At 39.0% G+C, this 24,885-nt stretch overlaps 1 protein-coding gene across 2 annotated transcripts in view; it reads left to right on the top strand.

Moving 5' to 3' along the window:
- The window catches only part of LOC139142437 (S-adenosylmethionine decarboxylase proenzyme-like), a 40,023-nt gene that overhangs the window by 14,313 nt on the left and 825 nt on the right, over positions 1-24,885 (top strand). Inside the window, exons 2-10 of one of the 2 annotated variants that reach the window (XM_070712369.1) lie at positions 3,816-3,902; positions 11,917-12,040; positions 12,985-13,059; positions 13,791-13,818; positions 15,001-15,043; positions 19,370-19,427; positions 20,453-20,533; positions 21,351-21,410; positions 24,461-24,553. In XM_070712369.1, coding sequence (XP_070568470.1) covers positions 3,816-3,902; positions 11,917-12,040; positions 12,985-13,059; positions 13,791-13,818; positions 15,001-15,043; positions 19,370-19,427; positions 20,453-20,533; positions 21,351-21,410; positions 24,461-24,553 — 649 coding nt within the window. The remainder of the gene's footprint in view (positions 1-3,815; positions 3,903-11,916; positions 12,041-12,984; positions 13,060-13,790; positions 13,819-15,000; positions 15,044-19,369; positions 19,428-20,452; positions 20,534-21,350; positions 21,411-24,460; positions 24,554-24,885) is intronic. The other variant, XM_070712370.1, reaches the window with a different exon arrangement.

The following is a 24,885-nucleotide window of genomic DNA, read 5'->3' as shown; positions in this document are numbered from 1 at the left end:
TCAAAATCAGGTGGGCTATCCTGATAACGAACCCTCCGCACTATCTTTTTCGGCGGGGACATCGCAGCACACGAAAACTATGGCAGGGGCGGGCTGGGCAGCCTCTGCTGATGACGAGGACTCAAGCTCTTTCGCACTGGGCACAGGAACCTCTCCTGACGCAGGATGAGGGCTCATAGTAGCAACAGGTGGTGTCTCTCCCGGAGCAGCCGGGGGAGAACCAATGGCATCAGCCGTCTCATTACTCACTGTCTCACTAGCAGCAGCAGACGTAGTCTGTGCAGGTGAAGTATCTCCCACAAGAGCAGATGTAGTCTCTGCAGGTGAAGTAGTCTCTCCCGGAGCAGCCGGGTGAGAACCACTGGCGACCGGTGACCCGTCATCATCCTCATCGGCAGAACGATCGCTCTTACGTTTACGCTTACCACTGGGTTTTTCAGCCGGAGATAGCTTCGCCTTACGGGAGCGTTTCTTGCCCGACTTCTTAGAACGTTTACTAGGGACATCACAACGATCGCTACCACTACCGCCCGGAGACTCTGCATCTTTGAGCTTCAGTCGTCTGCTCGCCTTCAGAAAACTTTTGCGGTCCGTCAAGCTCATGTCTGGAACAGTGTCGACAGACTAGCAGGTCCCTCCCTTTTAAAGCCACAGGGAAACAAAGCCCTGGACATGATTGGACGCAGGGGTGTTAATATATGCATCCACCTGTTATTATAATGGACCTACGGCAATCAGTCCACCAACCGGCGCTGACATTCCTACCCGTCATGTAAATTGCCTGTCCGCACCATTTGATATGCTAATAATACTCATTTGCGATGCAAATCCCTCGAGCACTTAGCATAACATAGTCAATGTCATTAGCATCTCAACTTGACATTCCGTCCAGCTGGGTATGTGGCATGCGCACCTGCCACCCAAGGACGTTGGCCCAAGCCCATGTTTAGTACGGGTGGGAAACCCGTATCTTTAACCTCATGTCCCTTCTAAGTACGCCTGCGCAGGGCGTATTGTCATCCAAGTCGGTGACAAGCCAACCCGACAGATCGCCCATTAAGCAGTAATGGACTGGCTGTCTCGTTCTTGTACGGCAACGAACAGTGCTTCAGCGGCTTGTTTAGGTCATAACCGTCGCCTGCCGAGCGGCTTACCCAACTAAGGCGGTCAAAGATGAAGGATGCCAAAATTGTCAACGGCTGTCTCGGCCTCGTCCGTTGGGCAAACATGGCTCCTTCAAATAACGTGGCCAGCACGTCTACGTCATCAGCGGTGATGACGACCCGTCATTGACGCCCGAGTGCGTAAAACTCGGAATATACCGACAGGTACCTCTACCTGAGTCGGTCATACTACGGTATAAACCAAACACAGGTCTGCCAACTCCCGTTAGACTCGGCCGTTAGCCGAACTTCACAGGGACAACATAGGCGTAACAAGTCGGTGAACAACGGTTCACGCACCTAACCGCAGCCGCCAAGTCGGTGAACAATGGTATCAAATTTTGAGGCCATGTTCGTGAATGGCAAGGCTGAGGCGGTGTGTTTCGTTGCACGGCTTGAAGGTCTAGAGCCAAGTGCAGCCGACAACGTCCGACATCTGAGTGGGTAGTCTTTTCGAGAAGGTAACAAGTCGGTTAAAAGCGGTGGTTACCCTTCACAAATGTCGCTCAAGTCCGTTCGGATCAGTTCCATGTCAGGGACTAATCAAGCCAAGTCCGTCAAATCCGTCCGCACTTCCCGTCAATCAGGACCAAGTCCGTGATTTTCGTCTCGCACCATTGGCAAAAAATTGCACCGCCAGCTGAGGCGGTCTTAGGCGGTTGCCTTACAGAAAGCCGAGTCCGTCAAATCCGTCCGCACTTCCCGTCAATCAGGACCAAGTCCGTGATTTTCGTCTCGCACCATTGGCAAAAAATTGCACCGCCAGCTGAGGCGGTCTTAGGCGGTTGCCTTACAGATTAGCGTTGCCGAGACGGTCAATTTCGGCCGCAATCTATGTAGTGCCTCAGAGCCAAGTTAACCCAAACTCCGCTAGAATACGTCAACGTGCTAACCTGCCAAGTACGCTACTCGTCCCCCCCCAAAAAAAACAGTCCCCCACCGGGGTGGGGGACTGGCTGGGTAGCTTCCGCACCTTTCCCTGTCGTTGGACTCTCTGTGAACCCATTTCGAGAGCAAACGCCGTTCCTCGCCCAAAACCTGTCCTCGAACGACCCCTAGCGCGAGCAAGGGTTTGCTACACGTAGTTCCGTCGACTAGGCAGGAAAGGGGGTACCAAAAAGTAGCCCGATTTCCACCGCCTTGGCAGGATAACGGCCGTGGCTGCTCAGATTCTAGCTACACCGAATTTCAAGCGGATTTTCACCGACTTGGCAGGAAAAGGGTTAAATTGGTACATTTAGTATTGTTACTTGAACAATTTCCAGGTGCACAATTAAAGTTCATCCACTATACCAAAGTTCAAGGTGATTATACAATGGCTGTTGTCATAGGGTCCATGAACTTAGTATCTGACATTCATATAGTCGTACAATGGCTGTTTCTAGGGTTGCAGTCTAAAGTCTGTCCTGTTGCTATGACGATGATAGTCTATCCAGTAGGAAAGCTAGTTTACACACAGAGTTCTTCCAGACGATCTTCCCTGGGGATTTTGTATTCCAAAACTGGTAGCGGTAATGGTAATCATGTCGATTATAATCTGATAGTATCAGTGATATTGATATGAACAACTCCTAGGCTCTCCTTGGCTCTCTGTATACACTCAGGCCACACAATAGGAACATACATTGTCTATTGGTCGTTCAATAACTGGATCTCCTCTCTGTAATCACTGTCATGTAAAAAGACCATCCACATTGTCTTGGAATTTTTCTTGGTAGTAAAAACTGATAATAATCCTTAACAGTGCATCCACACTAAAGTACTGTCTTCAAGTACTGAAAATCAGTAAAGCATTGCAATGCATTGTGGGTGAGGACGCTATCAAGGAAATTGCACACATGTCCTCACATTCAGCAACACGCAGCAGACCTATATGTTATCACATGACGTACAATCGTAACCAAGGTTACACATTCCCCTCAGACGCTTACACAATGATATACTGTAATGAGACTCAAAGTTAAAATATCAAAAATCTTAAAAGGGTAAAGGTCATTGTCAATATAGTAAGCCACTGTTATTGTTTTTAACAGCCAAACACTCAAACCACAAAACAAACATGTGATTAAGGTTCATTACTGATATTAAGAAAGAGCTTTTCCTACGAAGAATGAAATTCCCGAAGAAAAATGACAGTGACCTTTTAAAAACAAAAGGCATCTCAATTGTTAGTTTGCTGCACAATATCACTCAATATCACATCATTTACAGTGAAATACACTGCCATTGGCCGTGGTGAAGACCTGCATGTTCATGCAACCTTTATGTGGAATCAAAATGATTAGTTTGCGATGGAAAATTGATGATGCAGTATGACAAGTTCATGGTCATTTCATGCGTCATATGAGGCTTTTTTTGAAAAAATTAGAGATACATGTACATAGGTTACATGTACATGTATCAGGTATCTTTATGTACTGTAACATTTCCAGACCATCAGAATAGTATCACTTTGGCCATGTATTTTAACTTCTGTAAATCCTTGGGTCTGTGGTACATGTACGTTACTGTATGTCTTATGATGTTGGACAGAGATAATTTACACATCAAATGCAAAAGAAAGCCACAGTGATGTTATGTGACTGTAATATTTTGTTGGTAATGTTGTTTCAGACTTTCTGATTTATATCTGATCTATTTTACACTCTTCAGGGAAAAGCTGGTGAAGTTACTTGACAAAATAAAATGTGAAATCGTAAGCGAGACAAGGACGGAAGACCAGGTGGCGTATGTATTGAGGTTCGTGTTCAGATCTAACATCCTATTTTGATACATGGTGTATTATTTTGATATCCCGGTTACTCTAACTAAACTCTGAATCTGCAGCTGTGACTGCAGTAGTGTATGTGTGTGTACATGTATCATGCACTGGCTTTTTGAAGAGCTTGAGGACCAATCACAGCACATGTTCCTTTCTTCAGACTTGCATTCAGCTTCACTTGCCATAGTGATGTAATGGTGCACATGTAAAGACTCGCATGATTGGTTACCCATGATATTTTACATTTCCTGGGCCATTGCATCATGTCAGTCCCAAATGCATCTTGAGATTTACAGTATTCAGCTTGCCAAGTCAGCCTGTGCTTGTGTAGAGTGCATTGTTATTATTGACAAGTAAATTCTGATCAGGACTTGGATTCAAATGTAATGTACATTGCACTCTACATGTACCGGTATAAATGTACATGTAGATGCAATGTTGACAAGCAAAATATTATATGTTTCAACATGTTTTAGGGAGTAGAACCAGTGTGCGAAATTAAGAGAAAATAGCTTCAGGTCATACGGACCTGCACCAAGCCAAAGCTTCAGGTCCTTAAAGAAAACTGCCGGTCCTCAATAAATGCAGTTGTTAACGACCATTAAAGTCAACTTCTCCACCAATACTATGTTTTGAATGTTGTAATATTTTAATTTTTCATGTCCTTTTATCACTAGAGTCAGCAAGTATGCACTGCAAAGACTATTGTTCACATAGATTGCAGAATAGTGGATGTGAATGATCATGAAATATTTATCTATATGATCTGGAATCTGAAAAAGATCACAGCCCTCATCTTCCTCACTGTCATGCGCACACATTTATCAATGTTTTCCACCACGGGGGTGGGGGGGGACTATGGGACTAACAGGAAAATTAGACATTTTTTTTCTAGCCATGTCAAATCCCCCACTCTCGGACTATAAAATGATGTCAAACACCCAGGGGCCGGGGAATACAGGCTCATGCACTGGCTACAGGTGGATGATGAAAGCAAGAAGTTTGTCTCTCATGACTTTCTATGGGAATGTGTTCTCTACACTGCTGTGTACAATTGTACACTACACCAGGGCATGTAATATTGTGATTTGAAATGGTTGGCGAGCTGAACATCACTTCTGAAATAAGCCAACGCAAGTGGTAGAAGAATGGGTTAATAACTTAGTACCCTGAAAAACAGTCATGAGTAAGGGGAGTGTATGAATAAATTTTGTATCGCAAACTCTGATCACTACGACTTTTTTATTGTGATGTAAAACAGAAGGCAGAATATACCTGGTATATATTTTGATATGACGTATGGATTACTTTCAAAATTTTTCAATAAAAATAAATATGCTTAAATGTGGCCTCTGTTGCATTCATGAAGAAACAGATGAAGTTGTACTTTTAATTAAAAGGACAAGTATCGTAACTTTTTCTCGATTATAGAAATTGCAAACAACATGAATGGCACATGTCGCCACTCGCGGAAATGAATGCATATTTCTGATCGAAACGTTTTGCCTGAGCGATTCCTGGGTCTCATCGCCCTTTGAAAGCTTAAAGTTATTAAAATGACTCTGAAAAGTTTGACAAACACTCGATACTGCTGAAAACCATCGACACGATCAGTTAATGATACCGTAAAATCTTAAAAGACGTAATTTTTTGCGACATTTAGGCCTACAGTCCAGGATGACGGTGAATTTTGCCTGCCTGTCGTAAAACGGTATACATCGAAACAATTTGAAGCCCTACTCTCGGCCTCTGAGAGTATACACGATGGATCGTGCAACTCGATAAAACTGTTAATGATAAGGCCGCTCTGTTTTATAAAATGTACACTTGTTATCATGTCGATATATCGTGGTAACTGCAGTCGGCCTTGTGAACTTTGGTTAAAGACCAACGAGCAAGCAAGATGTTCTAGCGGTCCACAAACAAACGCAGCGAAACGTGAACTTGACTGTCGACTGCATGTAGCACAATTGGGCTGTCGTGTAACATCTAGTCCTTGTATCGGGTGTAGTTCAAAATCATAGAGGTAAAAAATACCTCCATGTTCAAAACCAAAATATTTTTAGTCAACAGCACCGTATTCGACAGTAGGTTTTTGTCTTAAACCTTTTTCCTGCCAAGTCGGTGAAAATCCACTTGAAATTCGGTGTAGCCAGAATCTAAGCACTGGTGACCGTTATTCTCCCAACCCGGTGGAAATCGGGCCCTTTTTGGGTACACCCTTTCCTGCCAAGTCGACGGCACTACGTTTTGCTATCCCCTGTGCGTTTAGGGGTCATCCGAGGAGAGGTTTTATGACAAGGAACGCCTTTTCCCCTTGAAATGTGTTCGCAGGGAGTCGATAGACAGGGAAAGGTGCAGAAACCTGTCCGCCAGTCCCCCACACCCGAGGGGGGCTGGTTTTTTTTTACCGCTTTTTAGCGGACTTGGCAGGATAGCATGGTGACGTTTTCTGGCGGAGTTGGACGTACTTGGCTGCCTGGCACTATAGAGATTGCTGCCGAACTTGACCAACTCGGCAATGCTAATCTAGAAGGCTACCTCTTGCAAATGACTTGGCAGATATGCCGATGGTGCGAGACGAAAGTCACTTATTCAGTTGTGCGTGACTGAAAATGAGAACGTATTTTTGACGGGACGGCTCGACTTGTTCCTCCGATGGAACGGATATGAACGACTCGGAAATACCATTACAAACTGGTGTCCGACGTACTAAGCTGGGCTTCAGCTCTGCAAGTTCAAGCCAGGCAACGTCCTTCACCGCCTTGGCCGTGCCATTCAATGGACGTAGCTTTGGATTTTTTATTTATTCCATCGTCCGAAGTATTGGCTTTGGTTTGCAGGCAAACGTATCCTCTTGCCGACGCATTAGTAACTACGTACGCTGTTTGCGTACAGAGAATTCAAAAGGTGACATAAGGTCAATATGCTACGGGGATACCGCCTGCAGTTAGCAGGGACTGCTTTTGTTATGCAAACCAGCTAGCAGTACAATATGGCTGCCAGGCATGTGGACACGTCGATGGCTAGAACAATGGAAGCATATTGCGTTGCACCCGTGCATCGCAAAAGTGAACTGAAGACTTGGGTGTAGTGACTGGTTATCACTGGTTAGCTGCAGCCCAAGCCATGTCGGTACAAACCCGTACCTGACTGAGGACCACTCGATTAAGTCAGTAATGAACGGTAACACTCGTAAACCAACTCCCAACTGAGCTGGCTAAACTACGTGAGCTGTGCTTCAATGGCTCAGCCATGTCGTTAATACAACGGCAAAAACGTAGTTTTTGTGCTACACTGCCAAGTCGTTGAAGGTACGTATTCAATTGACCCTACCCTGGGGAAACAGGACAGGTTTGACGGTGCTGCTGCACCCCTAGCACGACCCTCAGGGTCTCTGACTAACAGACGAGTGAGGTGATGTTTGTGCCTAGCGGACGTGCGTAATACTGAAGGAGTTTATTTCCGAAAAAATAAACATGAAACGGCAATAAAATGACGCACTCCCAGGGGCAAACAAAGCCGGTGACCTCAATTTTTTTCTGCAGTAACCCTTGAGCTCCTTCCCCTGTCTACGGGCATGTAGAAATTATCGAAGTCTAACACGTATAAGTACGGCTAAAACAACCCTGAAAATGGGCGATTTCTGCCAAAATGCCTGGCAGGATAACATGCAGGAGAGCCAATCTTTTGCAGGCACATATTATGGGCGGTTTTCTACTGACTTGGCAAAATAACGGACAAGGGCGCTCGGCAGGAAAAGGGTTTAAACTCTTCTATGAAGCGTTTATGTTCAATGGAAAATCAAAGCAAAGAAAAACGGAGTCAGTTTGATAAAATGAAGGGCTGTATTATGTACATTTGTGTACATGTAAATTCCGAACACCTAAGGGACTGGTCAGTTTCTTCGGCCGGGGGGGGGGGGGTTTCCACCCTGTTTTTGACTTTGGTGATGGGGGGTCACCATGTTTTTGAAATGCCCAATAGTTGGGGGTCGGTGTGTTTTTGAATTTCGACACAGGCTCATCATGCCTAAATGCATCGTGTCTGCCACAATTCATCATTCGTTGCATTTTTCGGCGCGCCCTTCGGGCACGTAACTTTAACCTTTCAGGCCTAAACCCCTATATGTAGGGGTAGCTCTGGTAAGTTACCAGAAAGTCAGGCCTGAAAGGGTTAATAATCAGACATATTTCAGCACGCCCAACTTTAACATATCAGGCATATATATATCAGAGATATCTGTATGTTCAATATTTTTCAGCGTGCTCTTCGAGCACATTACTTTAATATATCAGACATTTTTCAGCATGCCCTTCCTGTGCATGACTTTAATATACAAGAAATATATATCAGAGGTATCAGGATGTTTCATATTTTTCTCCGCGCCCTTCGGGCGCCATACTTTAATAAATCAGAGATATATGCCAGAGATATCTTGATGTTTGCTAAGTGAAAGTTTACCATTATGAAATCTGCATTTCATATGAAAAGTATGACAAATTCTGATACTTTTCTGTTCTCTGTATCAGAATTCAGTATGAGAAAGCAACACGCACAAATATTTCACAATATATATTTGATAAAGTGACTTATTTTAGAGATAGAAAAATGACAAGATATCTTTCGTTGTCATTGATGCAACTGTTTCCTTTGTGTCTCAGGTTTTCTGTAGAATGATGCTTTTTTATGACCAAAATAACAGTTAAAAAGGCAGTTTTTGTCATTATTAGCTTTTATGGTTTCAATGTTACAAGAAAAGGTCATCTCAGACACTGCACACATCAGATTTGGCTAAAATGCCTCTCTATGGCTCCTCAGGAGATTTAATTGGATGGCTGGCAAGTCTTAACACCCATCAAAATTTTTGATTTACTGCTTTTTCCTCTTTGATATTAATGATTGACATCCATTTCTGTTCAGGACATCTGGTTAAGCATAGAAAATGTGAATACATGAATTCACAACTCATTCAAAATGTACTGTATTCAAACTTCAAGATTGACACTTTAAAATTCCTATCTTACAACTGACATGTCAACAATTTCATTAAAACACAGAATGACTGTTAAAATATAAATGTATGTAAAATATATATATATATATATATATATATATATATATATATATATATATATATATATATATATATATATATATATATATATATATATATATATATATATATATATATATATATATTTATGTCCACCTTTTGTTTTCAGTTGTCGCGTGCGGGGGGGGGGTCACCCTGTTTTCAAAATTTGGAATAGGGGGGGGGGGGGGTCAGCCACTTTTTGACGTCGGCAAAAAATAATCCACTGCCCTCCCCCCCAGGCCGAATAAACTGACCAGTCCCTAAAGTGTGGAACTAGTGAAGTGATACTGGGTGTTGTTGTCATATGACACAGATATGCTAACATTACCAGGGTTACACTCACTAGACGAGTATTATTATAATATTGTGTCACATTGTTGCACCAAAATCAATCCATTCCATTGCTAGAATGTGCATGCACGGACGTAATTCATAATGATCTGAATGTACTCAGCTGCACCGTGCTGTGCGCGTCGATTGGAGGGATTAGAATTTTCGTAAATGTAAAAAGTCGCGGGACAAAAAATTACCATGTTGCGACATTGTCAACCCCCCCGGTTCTGGCGTACAGAGATCGAATTCCCACTACCAGGACAATCAATATCCTCTGTTGCCCCACACTTCCACGGTGGAAAACATTGATAGGTGCATGACATTCAAGTCTGAATCACATGATTCAGAGTCAGTCATCGTCTGCATCTGTTACAGGTCTTGACGGAGAAATTTTCATCATTTATTCCAAATTCAGTCGGTCATAAGGACCGACATGTTGCTAAAAACATTCGGCACGACGAGAAATCTGTCGGTCTCGGACCGTCGGACCGACGTTAATTTCACACACTGAGTAGATTGTGAATTTACAGTTGATATACAAAACAAAAATAATGAAAAAATCATTAAAATTACAGCTACATGTATACATGTATGCCTTTAATATAATTATTTGACCAGTTGTCTGTGAAGTCTCATTTTATCTTTTCATTTAACATTGAGTTATGTACCTACATTTTGTTAAGTCCTCGGTTTGCCTATACCTGCCTGTGTATTTAGGAGGATGCTCTGTGTATGAGATCTTACAGTATGTACTCTTTTCATTGCTTTGTCTTTGTTGGAAATAAATCTCTAATTTGTCAGGCTATGCAGATTTGCATACAGTGTATGCATTGACTTAAATTGCAAACTGTTCTCAGTGAATACGGCTCTGAAAACGGCTTTGGCCTGCGACTGAATATTTACGGTTAAAACTGGTTGATTGTAATGTTCTTGAAATCATTGCTGTGCATGGCCTGTGGAGGCTAGCGTAGTGAATTCGACCCACGCTTAATGTCTGGCTTCTCAAATGAAATGTTACAGCCTGTTCATTCAACACAGATGTTGTTCATCATTTCGTCAGAGTAATACACCCACACAAGCAACTGTCATTACAGAACTGACAAAACCAGGCAGTGTACCACAAACATAGCTTGCATCCTACAGCAATTTCATGTTTTCAGTTCCCTTAACATTTTAATGTCACCATTCAAAAACAGAAAATGACCATAAAATTCTTTGATATATGAATTCTGTTGTTGCTGTACCTGGAAGTGTTGAGTTTGAAAATGTCAAGGGGTTTCGTATCCATGTGTTTCTTTCATTTTAAAAGGTTTATCCCTAAGGATAGAAAGTACTTTAACATAATATTTATTGTATTGTAGCCATTTTAAAGAAATTGAGCAACAGGAATTTTTAGAAGTTCATGGACATATAATTAATTTTCTCAACAGAGGACTGAAAGATTTTTTGAAGGATTTGCAAAGAATTCATTTAGGAAGGCCCAATATTTGTGGCAAAATCTTACACAATGCTTTTTAGTACGTCAATATTGCCAGGACTGTACACGGATGTCAGTTTAAATTTACAAAACGATTTTGGGGATTTGTAAGTGTTTACATTATGAATCAAGTTGCTATACAAAGACATTTTTAGGACACACCTAGCAATTCAGAATGAATCAGTAAACAAAAGTCTGTATTTACACTCTAAAATAGAAACACGTGTATAAGAAAAAACACTTGATAAAAGTGACAAAAATAGCACTGAACTATGGGAGTAACGGCAACTTGTTCCTCATACAAAATGCACCAGTGTTAAAGTAGTATATACCTTGAAAGTGAAAGACTTAAACTTTTGCTTAAACTTTCCCTAATGAGATTTTTCAGCTATTTTCTTAACAAATCAAGGATAGAAATATGAGTCACTATGCAAAATTTGCTCCTAAAGAAACAAATCACTGAATATTTACATAGGTTTAGTATGGCAGCCATTTCTTTGTTAACACAACAGAGAAATACAAAATTTTTGATTTTCGAAAAACTGAGAAGGTAAAATATTTACTTAGATCAAGAGCTTTAAAATGAACCCCCAGGAGTGATGGAAGTGGTAGCCTCATACGCTACACGAACTTGTGCTCAGCTTAGCATTTTTAGCCTCGAAAAAAAACGCCTCATGGTGTGTATGTGTGTGTATCACCGGATCTCACTTGATACGTGTACATGTATGGAAATAGTAGACATCACAGAATTTCCCGCACTTTTCAGGATAATACAGTAGCACTCAAAACCAGCTTCTGAGCATCTTGAGAATCAGTACAGATTCTGCTGACTCTGCAGGATTGAGGTTAAAGGCTATACTAGACTTCATGATATACGCAATTAAAGGTTTTTTTAAGTGTGTATAAAACATTTTAATTTTGACTATCAAGCATTAAATTAAGTTATTTTCTAAATGTAGTGAACTAATAGGTTTTTATGATTCATTTGATTTTCAAATCCCATATTGCAAGCAAAAAGAAGCCGGTCTCTGTCTGCAATTGTCTGTAATTATATTTTTTTTCTCAAATTGTAATATTTTTGCAGTGAAAGCAGTATGTTTCTATCAGAAAGGCGATTCATCTTGAAGACATGTGGGAAGACCACGTTACTGTTTGCTATGGAAGACATCCTTAAACTTGCCCGGGAGATCGGATTTGAAGACGTTGAGGTGGGTGTTTCCATTAGCATGTACACTAAACTGTGTACACACACTGCTGGTAATTTTAGGTATCAAATGCTGTCTATGGATAGTGAGACATGTTCTGCATTTCATGGTGGATGGAAAACATCAGAATTTTTGCCAAATCTGAGAATAAATCAACTCGATGGAATTTGATTCTGTCAAGCTATTTTGTTGTTGTCCACAGCACACAAAAAAATTGTGTACGTTGTACACAGTATGCATCTGTGATCAGTGTTTAGGACATGATCTTTTCCAGTAGAAAAGCCCTTCCTAATGTGCCCTCTACTAAGCCAATTTGACATGACACCTTACTCCAAAGTGTTCTTCTCTTTGTCTGAAACATGACATATATCTGCTTAGGACTGGCCAAAAGAAACATCAAGACATTGCTAAAGTGGCTCAAAAAAGTTTTGAAGTCTTAAAAAGTTAGGGGGGCATGCTGATCCTAATGCTACATGTACTTTGCAGCCCTTATAGTGATTTGAAATCCCTGACAACACTCAGTGTATTTACTTTAATGTGTGACTTGTCTGTCTTGATGAAGTCAACCATGACCACATTTACATGTACCAAAGGTGAGGGATGGTATGTACAGAATGTGTTCAACAGTTATAAAGGTGCTGTTTATGATACTGTGACGACCCAATGTCGTCAAGCAAAAGATTACATTACACATTTCTCCTCCTACAGAACTGAGCTCTATAGTGTCCAAACAGGACACTCCATGTCTTCTTTGTCTAATTCTTCTCAAGTGAAGATATTAACTCAACCCTTTTGCCTCCAGACGTGGCCCACATTCTCCATCGATTCCGATAGGAATGCTGGACCAATGTACAGGGAAATGTTGGTGAAAGGGATCGCATTGTGTTGAGAGATTTTCAGTACTTGCTCTCTGAATTGGTATTCTTTTCCTGTATTTCTCTGAGCAGGATATATTCTACTCACGGAAGAACTTCCTGCGACCGGAACTCCAAGTTGGTCCGCACAAGAACTTTGAAGATGAGGTGGGTTCTCCTGTCATCGTTGATTCAGTGTAAAAATAACAACAAAAATGAAGCAAATTCCTTGCTCTCTGTCACAGAGAAAATTCATCAGATAAAACTTTCATAGAACAAGATGCACAGATATTTTAAAATTGATACAGCATAAGTGTACAGGTGAATATAATGTACATTGTACGATTACAAGAATTTGGACCGTGTTTGGGCCAAAGTGCCCTGTTCATGAGTAATAACACTTTGAGTACAATTTTTGTGTAATAGTTGTTTGCATCGCCTATCAGCAGGTTCTCTTGCGTAGTGTTTGAATGGTACAGTTTTTATGACCAGTATATTGTACAATGGAAAAAAGTTGCCGGTACTCATATGTGCCATAGTTCAGTGCTATTTTCGTTTCTTTGGTTTGAGGGTTTTCTTTGTACACACATGTCTGTTTGAGTGTGTACATAGATTTTTGTTTACTGAGTCATCATGAATCGCTGGATATGTCATCAAAATATTTGTACAGTATAAGGTACCTGGACTCGTAGGGCAGACACTTGCAAATCCTCCAGTTTTTTGTAAATTTAAATTGGCAGACAGTTATGGGACCATTGACATAAAAACGTTGTGTAAGGTTCATGAGAGAAATATGGGCCCTCCGCAAACAACTGAGCTTGCAACCCAATAAAGCACACAATTTGTGAAATCTAGATATTTGCAAATGCTGTGATATGTATTTTTTCTCCGTTTTGTAGGTGAGTGTTTTGGACAAGATATTTCCCAGTAAGTAAACAAGTGATATTTATTGTTTTGACTCATCATATATAAGCATTGTAACTGTTACCGCAGTCATGTATGTATGTACAATGTAGGCATATTGCATCTTACAGAAATGTGGTTACTGTTATAGACTTACTGTTCCCAATCAGTTGAGACTGATGCATGGAAGTCTTTGACCCAAATGACAACTGACATCCTTCAAATATCCAAGAGCAGTCCCATTAGCTTCCCTTTGGAACTTTTTCGCATACATTCCAATGGGACATTTTTATATGGGTATGTACCAAAGCTGAATTCAGTAGTGTCTCCAGAAAAGTTCTTGAAGACAAGTACAGTACTTGTCGAAGGGAAGGCTATTGTTGCTTTAAAAGTTACATGTACATACTTTGTTTTTTCATCTCGTGACATCGAATTGGCAGTATTAAGCTGCATTATTGAATTATAAAATAACAATATTTAAGCAATAATCCACCCCTCCCAGCCCTTAAAGGATGAAACCGAACTTTGCATGACACAACGCATGAGGCAAAGCCAAATATATTTGCAAAGTTTGCTTGAGTCCATTATGAGCCAGAGGTGGTACATTATCGCTATTATTTTATAGTTTTGACAATGCCAGGGAATTTGTAGATGTAGAAAACATATGGAGCCACAATGCTGGATAATCATATACATCAGTAATAATCTAAGAGTATGATATGTCACAAAATTCATGGTATAAACAAAGCTATAATATAAGTCAAATTAATTGGTAATTAAAGCTTGACGAGCTTCATGAGTTCTGTGATTAGATTTCAGGGTTGTAGGTTTTAACAAGTATAATGATAGTAAATGTTTATTGGTTTTTATAGTGAGTTTATGACCTTCAGAAATTATTCATACCTGCTGTATGAGTATTGTAGATACACTTTACAACACTACATGCATGTTCAGTGTCACGTCATGTTATATAACTCAGATTCAAACAGATACTCAACAACGTGTCCTCACCTTGATAAATACCCGTATTGGGTTTTGTCTCAGCTGTAAGATGTAAGAACCTTGTGCTACTACTGTTTACCAGCTTCATGGCTCTACTGTGTATTGTTCGATATGACTTTTCCACATGGCTATGGGGCGTGTGAGAGTTCACCAGTGGAAAGGTATACCATGAAATAATAGCATTGCTTATTATACCTTTCGCAGATGGAGCTGCCTACGTTTTGGGAAGAATGAATGGCGACTGTTGGTGAGTAGTTTCTTTCCTCAAGAAAATATGTTAAGCAAGCAATATACAGCAATATACGTAATGCACAATTTTAGGCCAATTTTATTCTCCATTGATCATGAATTGTAATAAGTTTATTTGCATAGTTGAATAGTGCTCATTACCACTCTGTACATAAATGGATACAATTATCAACAAAATTGAGCATGAGATGCCACAGTTTGTTTTCATACATAGGCTTGTCATATCCAAAGTTACCAGGAATTCTCAATAATATGAATACGTGGCTGACTTTAATGACAGCTCAGAGATTGTGTGTTTGATGTCACATGAAACCTGCCCTGTACAATGACTATATTTGTTGGTGTTGATATGCCATCGTAATTTGGGAACAATCCATTAGCTGTAGCTGTTTATGTATTTTCCTGCATTTTTGTGGTGTTTAAGTTGTTAAAATTCTGTTTAGTTATCAGGTTCTTCTTCCCAAATCTTGTCTGAATGCGTAGTGTTTAACTCATCAACTCAGCCAATGTTACGTACATTCAGTGTCCAATATGTTATTGTTGAAAGCTTAAGTTACAGCACTAGAATTCAGTATCAACAGCAATATCGTGTATCATTCACAATGCATCATGTTGAAAAGGCTATCACTTTAGTATTTTGATGTCGTTGTTCAAAGGAACAAAATTCATGAAAAAATAACATTATCAAAAGTTTCAGATATATTGTTCCTTCAACAAGAAGTAAACTAACCATACTATAACATATAGTCATACTGAAGTTTTGACTCAGGTAGGCTGGCCCCATGCAAGTGCGATATTTATCAAAATGTAAAGAAATGCGTAACCATTTTCGTCAAGTTGCAATCTTGGGGGATTTCACATGAAATTTGCAATGAACTGAGTAAATAGAACATAATTAAAGATATACATACCGCAGCTGCATTCTTGTCTTTTTCTAGATTAAAAGTGTTTAATTCATAAATTCTCATAGCTTGTCAATATTCCTTACGCCATTCTTTAGACTTTCATGTCAAAACTCCCCTCAGATGATTGATTTCCCTCATTTTTCTGTCACATCAAGAAATTTAACCCTTTGAGTGCTATAATTTTCTCCCGACAAAATTTTGGTGCAAAATTTTACCAATTTTTATGAATTTTTCTGTAATTTTTTGATAATTTTGGACCAAATGGACATCACATTTCATTAGCTACAGTTTTTTCACAAACTTTGGCAAAAATCTGAGAAAAATTATCAGGGGTTTATTTTATGTAGGGGACAAAAATAGACTTTGGCGCTCAAAGGTTTAAACAATTCCACATGCTTGACATAATCTGTAAGCTTTTTTCTGCTGGCAAGAGTGTTTGTGATGTTTCTTATGAATTTTGTATGAATGTGCACACATGTTCGTAAATTGTAAATCTTTCTGCCAAAGTAGATTACAGCATTGTGCCAGCAGCCGGGCACCTTAGTGTATTACCATCGACAAATACTGATTATTTTTAGACGGATTAATTGTAAGTCTAAATTTAAAAAACTGCTACAGGCAACATTTTGTCAGCCTTCTTACAGTAATTTGTGGAAGGACAGAGATTCATCACCGAGGAACAGAATTTGATTGCTAAGCAACAGAGTATTGTCAGCAGTTATTAAAACTTGAAATGAATTGACGGCAGCTGGTCTTTAAGTCGTTTGTGTACGTATTGATTATTTGCTCATCAAGTAAAATCCATAATACAGTGGAGGTATGGTTAGCCAGGATTATGGAGACTTTTCTTCTTAAGGTTATTTATTTCAAATTTGTTAAACAGTGCAATTGGCTGCCGCTTCAATAAATGAATGATTCTTATCTCTGATTAATAAAACGAAATGCTGAAAAATATGTAAGAACATAAAATAATGACATAATCATGATATTTATTCGTTCATGATGAAACCCCCTAATCCCTCCTCCCCCTCTATTTGTATTGACATTTGAGGAGCTTCCTGCTTCCAGGGTGTTGCCATGGTAGTTTACGCAAGCTGCAAAAAACAGATCAAAGCTGTACAGACGTCTGATTTTCAAATGGTTTTTGTGTTTGCCCTTTGGGCCCTGTTGGAAAATTGATATCCCTGGGAGGCATGTTGCTTAGAATAAATTTTACTCACCAGCCAGGCAATCAGGGAGAAATGTTATGTTATTACAGAGAGCTGCAATTTTAGTTTGTCAAATGGGTGATTACTGGTGCGATATAGCTTCTATAGCCCTCTTTCCTATCAATGGATCCAGAGACAGACAAAGGCCACACTTTAATGGTGAAAATGTTGTAGGGACTTTTATAGCCCGTTCAGCCCAACAGATCCACATTCAAGTTCACCATCGATAACAATTGGTTTAGGCCAAACCTTGGCAGTGAAAAGGTTAATTAAATGCTTGAAAAGATTTCTGTGGCATGAATTGTAACATGCAAGTACGGTTCAAGAATTTTGCAAGATAATTCTGATTCTGAGAAGACCTCATGTAGGGTTTTGGTCTGTATTCAGTGCATGGTTATCACTTTTCCTTGTCTTGCAACCAGTGCCGCAGATGTTGTGCAGACTTTGATAATTTTGTTATGTCTGTGACTGCGACATTTCTCAGTCCACAGACTGTGGAAAGAACCCAGCATGTGGCCTGTCAGCACAGCCAGTGTAGAGTTTTTCAAGATTTCTCAGGTCCAGACATGGGCATACTTACATGTACTGTAACTGTGTTAGCCATATCAGTGTATCACACATACACACCAAGATGACAAGCCAATACTGAGTGGCTCAACATTCTTTAGTTAAAAATATTTGTTCAAAAACAACTAAACATACTGATTGATGCTTTGTAATCAGCAATCTATGACATTTGTCCTGAGACTTAGAGAACTGATATCATGTGTAGAGCAATGTCTTTCCCTCAGGAAATCGAAATTTCGTATCTCGCCTACGCTATCCCCTTATGAAGGAATTTCAATTCCCGGCAGTTAGCTCTATTTCAGCTGACCTTTATCACAGACAATTCAAAGAAACAAAAATATGACAAATTTATTGATAACGTTGTCAAACTGCCCTCGGCATTATAAATGTAAAGGAAGTACAGTATGAGTCTATGCCAGATGTTCTTTTATTTCTGTTGAAATGGAAAAAATGGAATATGTCACTTTCTTATGATGTATTTCCAGTATAACTATCACTTTTGTTATAAAAGGTGTATTCTTTCACTCTACAAAAGAGAAATCGCTTTCTTTATTGAATTATTACATTACTTCATTTCATTGAAAGTGGGATTTATGACATGATGGTACAGAAGAACCGCTTCGAAGAGAATATTATCAGTGTTATCATGCATGAAATTGAATTTTTCAGCGTTTCCTTTGATGATGGTTAAACACGTTTGTTTCTATACTAGAAAAAAAACTGTTTGGCTATTAAAAATTACTTGTTTGTCCTGGCATTAGTAATGTGTCCAGGACAGTTTAATTTAGGTGTTTTCCTTCATCGTAACATCAAAGAGTGCCAATAACTGCAGTTGAACTGACCTGCTATTCATCACAAATCAGATTAAGCTGTTTGTGTAAAATAATAATAAGGACTGTTCACAAAAAATTTGAAAAAAAATTTAAATATTTAAAATCTCAGATAATTGTGCGTGTTTACCGGTGAAATTTGGTATGTCCGACGTGACAGTTTCATTTATCAGAAATACAGATGATGCAGCAACACACTTTGACAGAAACTACTTTAACAATAGCTCAATGAATGCACTAATTTTTCCCACTGAACTTTTAGTGCAACATTTTGCAAACTTTATGATTTGTTTCTGTAATTATTTTGATAATTTTGGACTGAACGGACATCACTCTTCATTAGCTACATTTTTTGATCAAAATTTTGAGAAAAATCTAAAAAAGTTGACTGGAGTATATTTTATAGAGGAGACAAAGTTGAGTTGGTACTCAAAGGTTGATCTTACAACTCACTCATATGTTTATGCTTAACTGCAAAAGGCAATTTTAACCCTTTGAGCGCCATATTTATCGCCCTTACAAAATATGCCTCAGTCAATTTTTGCTAAAATTTTGATAAAAAACTCTGGCCTATGAAATGTTGTGTTCATTTGGTCTAAAATTATCAGAAAAATTACAGAAAAATTCATAAAAATTGGTAAAATGTTACACTAAAATTTTGGCGGGAAAAATACAGCACTCAAAGGGTTATCCTCACAAGAAGGCAGAGCATATCTAAGCTTGTCACCACATGTGACCACACTTTGATCAATAAGTACTTGTAGGAGGAGGTGTGTGTTGTTGACTTTCTTTGTTCATTTTTTTTTCATTTCAGGTATTTGTACACTCTCGATGTGGCTCTCAGTGTCCAGGAACCTGACCAAACATTAGAAGTATCCTTTGACATAAAGGGATGGGGTCATCCTGTCTGCGGCTGCGCAACTTTTTTGTCGATAAGCATCGCTTCTTTCCAGAAATTGTGATGAATGCCAGCTAATGTGAAGCAAATTCAGCATTCATGCCAGTTCATAGTTCACCAATTTTGTAGCTTTCCAGTCGCCCAAAGACTTTGTCAAATAAAACTCTGTTGCATCCCTTCATTTACGTACATGAATGGAAATTAGTGCTCTAAAATCATAAGTGTATGTAGTACAGTTCTTCTTTGTGATAATTATACGGGATAAAATTAGATCTCATTAATCACTTTTTAGATGCTGCAAGGTATTAATAACTTTCTTTTGAAAATATTTTTTTCCAGGGCACATTTTGTTTGCCTTAAAGATAGAATGCACATTGGGACAGATATTTAGATCTGTGGGTTTTTGGAAACCTCATTTTTGGGCCGTTTTGAAGCTGTGGTAGTAAGAATATATTCCTTGGCTTATTTTTTTTGAAATCGAAAATTTTAATTTCCCTCCTAGAGTTGACACACGGATGGCAGCCATTTTGAATTTCAAATATTAGTAAATGTCAGGTAATGTGTTTCTCTAATTCTAAACTTTGGATGGTGACCCCTGATTTTCATTCTTGATTTGTGAGAGAATGGTTGAAAGTTTCATTAGGAATGTTTTAGCAACAATTGAAGTCTTTCACTTTCGAGGTGATACTACCTTGAGTGTGACACAGACAGATCTGTGCTCCCAAATGGCCTGTGAACATATGTAGTCTGAAACCTAAATTCCCAACATTGATAATGATTGGTTATTATAGTATTTTCATTCATAGTACTCATAAATGGACTTTGCACAAATTTAAACTATTGCTTTGCATGTGTCATGCATTAATTCATCTGTACACCTGACACTACACTCTCTTGTAGATGCGTATACCACGTGATGTTTATAGTTGTGTGAAAGTTACTAGGTGTGATTTCATTGTTCATCACAGAAATAAGTTTTACCTTAACTGTAGTAATCAGATTTTGATGAGCGACTTGGACAGGGATGTGATGGCACAGTTTTATAAAACAGACTGTACCACAGCTGAAGAAGTGTCCGAGGTGAGTCTCTCAAAGTCATACTTATGACTAAGCAGCAGTGGCTTTTTAAGGTAGAATGCGCCTCGGGGGACAGATTTTCAGACTCAAATTTTGATAATTCCTTTCTGAACTATCACTTTTTGGGGCTCATTTTAAAGCTTTTGATGTAAGAAAAACCTTCACCATGTTAGTTTTTCGAAAATCAAAAATTTTATTTTTCTCCATAGAGTTAACACAGGGATGGCAGCCATTTTGAATTTCAAATATCAGTAAATGTCAGGTAATTTGTTTCCATGGCACCAAACTCTGAGGATGACCTCTGATTTTACTCTTGATTTTGAAAAGAGAGTAAACGGCCTTGTAACCAAGTACAACATGCGTGAAAATCTTGCTTCTTTACCTTTTGAGCTCAATGTCAATTTTTCTCACCTTTATAAATATATACTACAGTCAATTTTTCTCAGATTTTTGCCAAAATTTTTATAAAAATCTGTAGCCAATAAAATATGATGTCCTTTGGTCCAAAATTATCAAAAATTTCAGAAAAGTTCATTAGAGATTGGTAAAATGTGGCAGTAAAATTTTGGTAGGAAAAATTACAGCACTCAAAGGGTTAATGGAGCAACAGTTTGTCCTACAGAGTAAAACAATTTATCTGAATAGTAGGGCGTCACTAAATGTTCACTATTAAAGTCATGAAATTGTTCTGCCAAGACAAACACGCCGAATCAGGGCAGCCAAAGGGGGATTTCCTTTGCATGCATCTTTCCCATTAGCGTGACATCATTTGCCTTAGAACCGCAATGAATGACACCGTGCCTGCTTTGTCTGCATCCAGCTGATCTTCGGCAGCGATGAGACTGATGTCACCAGGACAGCGGCAGTCAAGACGCCCAATGTGAGTTTGGGACGCAGCTGTGCACGTATAGCTGTGATGTCCACATTCACACATGGTTTTGTAAACTCAGACACGTTTGTACTAACAATGGCGCAAAAACTATACTGTCACCTACGTTGCATGACATGTTAATTTTGTCTTCTCTGACCTTTAACCTCTGAGCTATCTCCTCTTGTAAATAGAATGGCCTGAAATCTTAATGCTATCAGATCCTTAACTAATTTTATACAGCATGACTAGTTTAATCGCTTGTAATATTTGTTGTTAATGTGCTACCATTCTAGAACTACAGCAGTAATGGCCACCGCTTGGTGCTCTCATCCAACTTGTTGGTATATCTGAATTTCTAACCTGGATGCCCTGCCCAGTGCAAGTATGCATGGCTTTACCATGTTGCCGTGTGCTTTACCAGCATGTTGTACCAAGAAGTCTTGGTAGACAGCGGTGGTTAATCCTTTTCCTGCCAGACAGTATCACTTCCCCGTCTGCCAAGTCCGCTAAAAAGCGGTATTGAGCCAAATCCATACTGTACAGTACGCGTTTTCACTCACTTGGCATGGTGTGTTATAGCAGTGCAGTTGTAGCCCGTAGAAATCATGTGTAAGGTATCTCTGTGTGCAGTGAAAATGTAGCATATTGGACATGTTGTGCTCCTCCAGTTTTAACCAACTTGACTAGTTATATTTCAGAAAAAAGTCTTTTTTGATTACATTGTGTATTTTTTCTTCATAATCACAGCCACATGACACAGGGACTGTGAAAGTCTTTCTTTGATTAGAAATGTTGGAAGTCACCTTCGCTAACTTCTTCTCTTGATTCATATAGTGAGATTAGAGTCCCGAGGCATGTCAGATATCCTGAAAAATTACTGCACTCTTCATTGGTCAAGTTCATGTAAATCGTGCAAGACCAGTTTTTCACTTCCGCTTTATTACGCACTAAAATATTTTGGATGTTAAGTTCTTCTCACATGTGAGTTTTGATACATGCAATCGACGTTTGTTATGCTGGAGCTTGGATGTGAAACATTTTTGCAAAGATCATCGTCTGCTAGAATCACAATGCAGACTGATTGTGAATGATGGCTATAGCATTCTATGGTAGTGCAGGGAGTTATGTAAGGTCCATGGAAATCATTATAACGAGTATGAATTTCTGCAAAAAACACACCACTGGGGGCGCTGTTCTCATCTCCAACTCAAAATTTCAATGGACTGCCTGTCAAGAGAATTTATACCGTTAAATGTTTTAAAATAGGAATATTTAGCTTAATGCTGATGTGGAGACCTATGGGAAATTAATTACTAGTCCTGTGCCAAATTCTTTAAAAGTAAATTTCAAAGGTATTGATGAGTCATTTAGATGTAAGGCCAAGAAAAATAAAAAGTCTGTTTCTCATCCTCACGGTCCTCAAGTCAGACCCACTACATCAACCTTTTTTTTTTGCTCGTTAGGAAATCAAGTGAAAATACCCTTAAAAATAGGCATACACAGTGCTGTACAAAACAGAGCTGTAAACAAAATAACTGACACTAACATTCCATTCAGAACTGTACACATATGTCACTGTTATATTGAGCTGTCATAACTGTGCATTGCTGCACTAGTAAAAGTCAAACCGCAGAACTGTTGCTGTACAAAAATAATAAAGCAACACTGCTGTGCATTTATCTCTGCGTGCATTCCTATGTTGCTTTCATGTTTTTGCACATTCTTGTTGGTTGAAGAATAAAAAAAATTGAGAGAAAACACCTACGTGACCGCATGATTTTTGCAATATGTCTTTTTATTTTTCTTGGCCTAAGGTTGTAAATATGATACATTCCCATTCCAAATATTACCCATGATCCTCTCATATGACAATAGTAATTTAAATATTTATTTAACATTTCAAATAACAGTGTGCTTGGAAAGTGTGTTAAGTTGTCTATGGTTTGTGTGTGATAAACTTTAGATCAAAAGTAAGTTGTAAACTTGATGAGTAAATTTTACCATCATTTTGTTGGGTCACTTATCATGAACCCTGTCATTGCTAGTATTGATTTCTTTGGTGAGCCAACAAAATATGTGTATGGGTACTGCAGCTTGCCTGAATTTGTTGTTGTGCAGGCTGTAAGACATTTTAATGTAATTTTACTATAATGAAAGCAAATCAAATTAATTAACTGACTCATGTATTTATTTATTTATTTATTTATTTATTTATTTATTTATTTATTTATTTATTCTTTGTTGGTATTTGTGTGTTTGTTTTTTTCTGGGTGGAAACAATGAAGTGTGAGGTGATAGAACTAATGGACAGCATCTATCTTTCTGAGAATGTCTGTGGATGGCTTTTGTCACCATTTAGGGAATATTATTTAAATGCACATACTTGTAGTGATGTAGTGTTAAGGATACTGTTCCTAATTTTAAAGCAGGAAGGCTGTTTGCAAATGACATCATTATTCTCATTAATATGCAAAAATAAACAGTTGTCTGCATTTTTAGATTGCACTTCCAGATCAGCTAAAAAATTTCAACTTTATACGCAACTGCTAGTGTAACAATGAACACTAAAGGACATGTTAACGTTGCAGAATACAAGCTGCAACAACAGCCATGCATGCAACACTGACCAAATGTGTGTGCATTTCAAGCAGTTTCTGGTGTTGTGGGTGTGCAGCTATATTTAGTAACAAATCTATAATAGCAAACAGCTCTATGTTTAGATGCCCCATATTTCATACCTTTCCTTTCTGAACTTTGGTGTATCCCTTACTCTTCTCAAGTAGTAGGGAGAATCCATTAACATAAAATAGGGGTGAGTGCACAGACACCATAAAACTACATGTAAGCTACCGTAATCTCTCTGATGTAGTTTAACTACATTCAAAATGGAAGTTTTGCAGAGGGTAGCTGGTATATAGAAAGCTTAGGCCTCAATGTTGGTGCGAGGAGTTCAATATCAGCCATGGTTTTCTCTCAACATATCATGATGCAGATGAAGAAAATATCAAGGAAACATGCTGACCGTACTCATGAATGGCTTTCTCTTCCGTGTTCTGCAGAAAACTGGAATTTCCGACCTACTTCCGGAGTTGAAGATCGACGCTGTTCTGTTTGATCCTTGTGGCTACTCCATGAATGGACTACTGCCCAATGTAAGCAGAAGAGAGATAGTGAAATGTTGATTAGAATAAATGCTAGGGGGCAAGCAAGGAGGCAGTGAGAGTTTGCTTGAAAGGGATGCTGTATTGATACCTCATTAAATGACAGAGTGTATATGCTTGTTGAAATTTTTATCACTTGTACAATATTTGCATTTAATGTTTCATGGCAAGTCACTCAGGAAGATGTAGCGCTTTCCTGACCAGTTTGAATTTTTGAAAGTATCTCAACTTCCGTCATATTTTTCCACTTGTACGATAAAGATGTCAGTCAGTGAAATCATTTTTATGCAAAAGAAACATTTTTTGCTATCACAGCTATACAT

This window comes from Ptychodera flava, chromosome 10 (assembly GCF_041260155.1).
Source record: "Ptychodera flava strain L36383 chromosome 10, AS_Pfla_20210202, whole genome shotgun sequence".
NCBI lineage: Eukaryota > Metazoa > Hemichordata > Enteropneusta > Ptychoderidae > Ptychodera > Ptychodera flava.
Note: the sequence above shows the minus strand (reverse complement) of the source record. Positions and strands in the feature narration are given on the sequence as shown.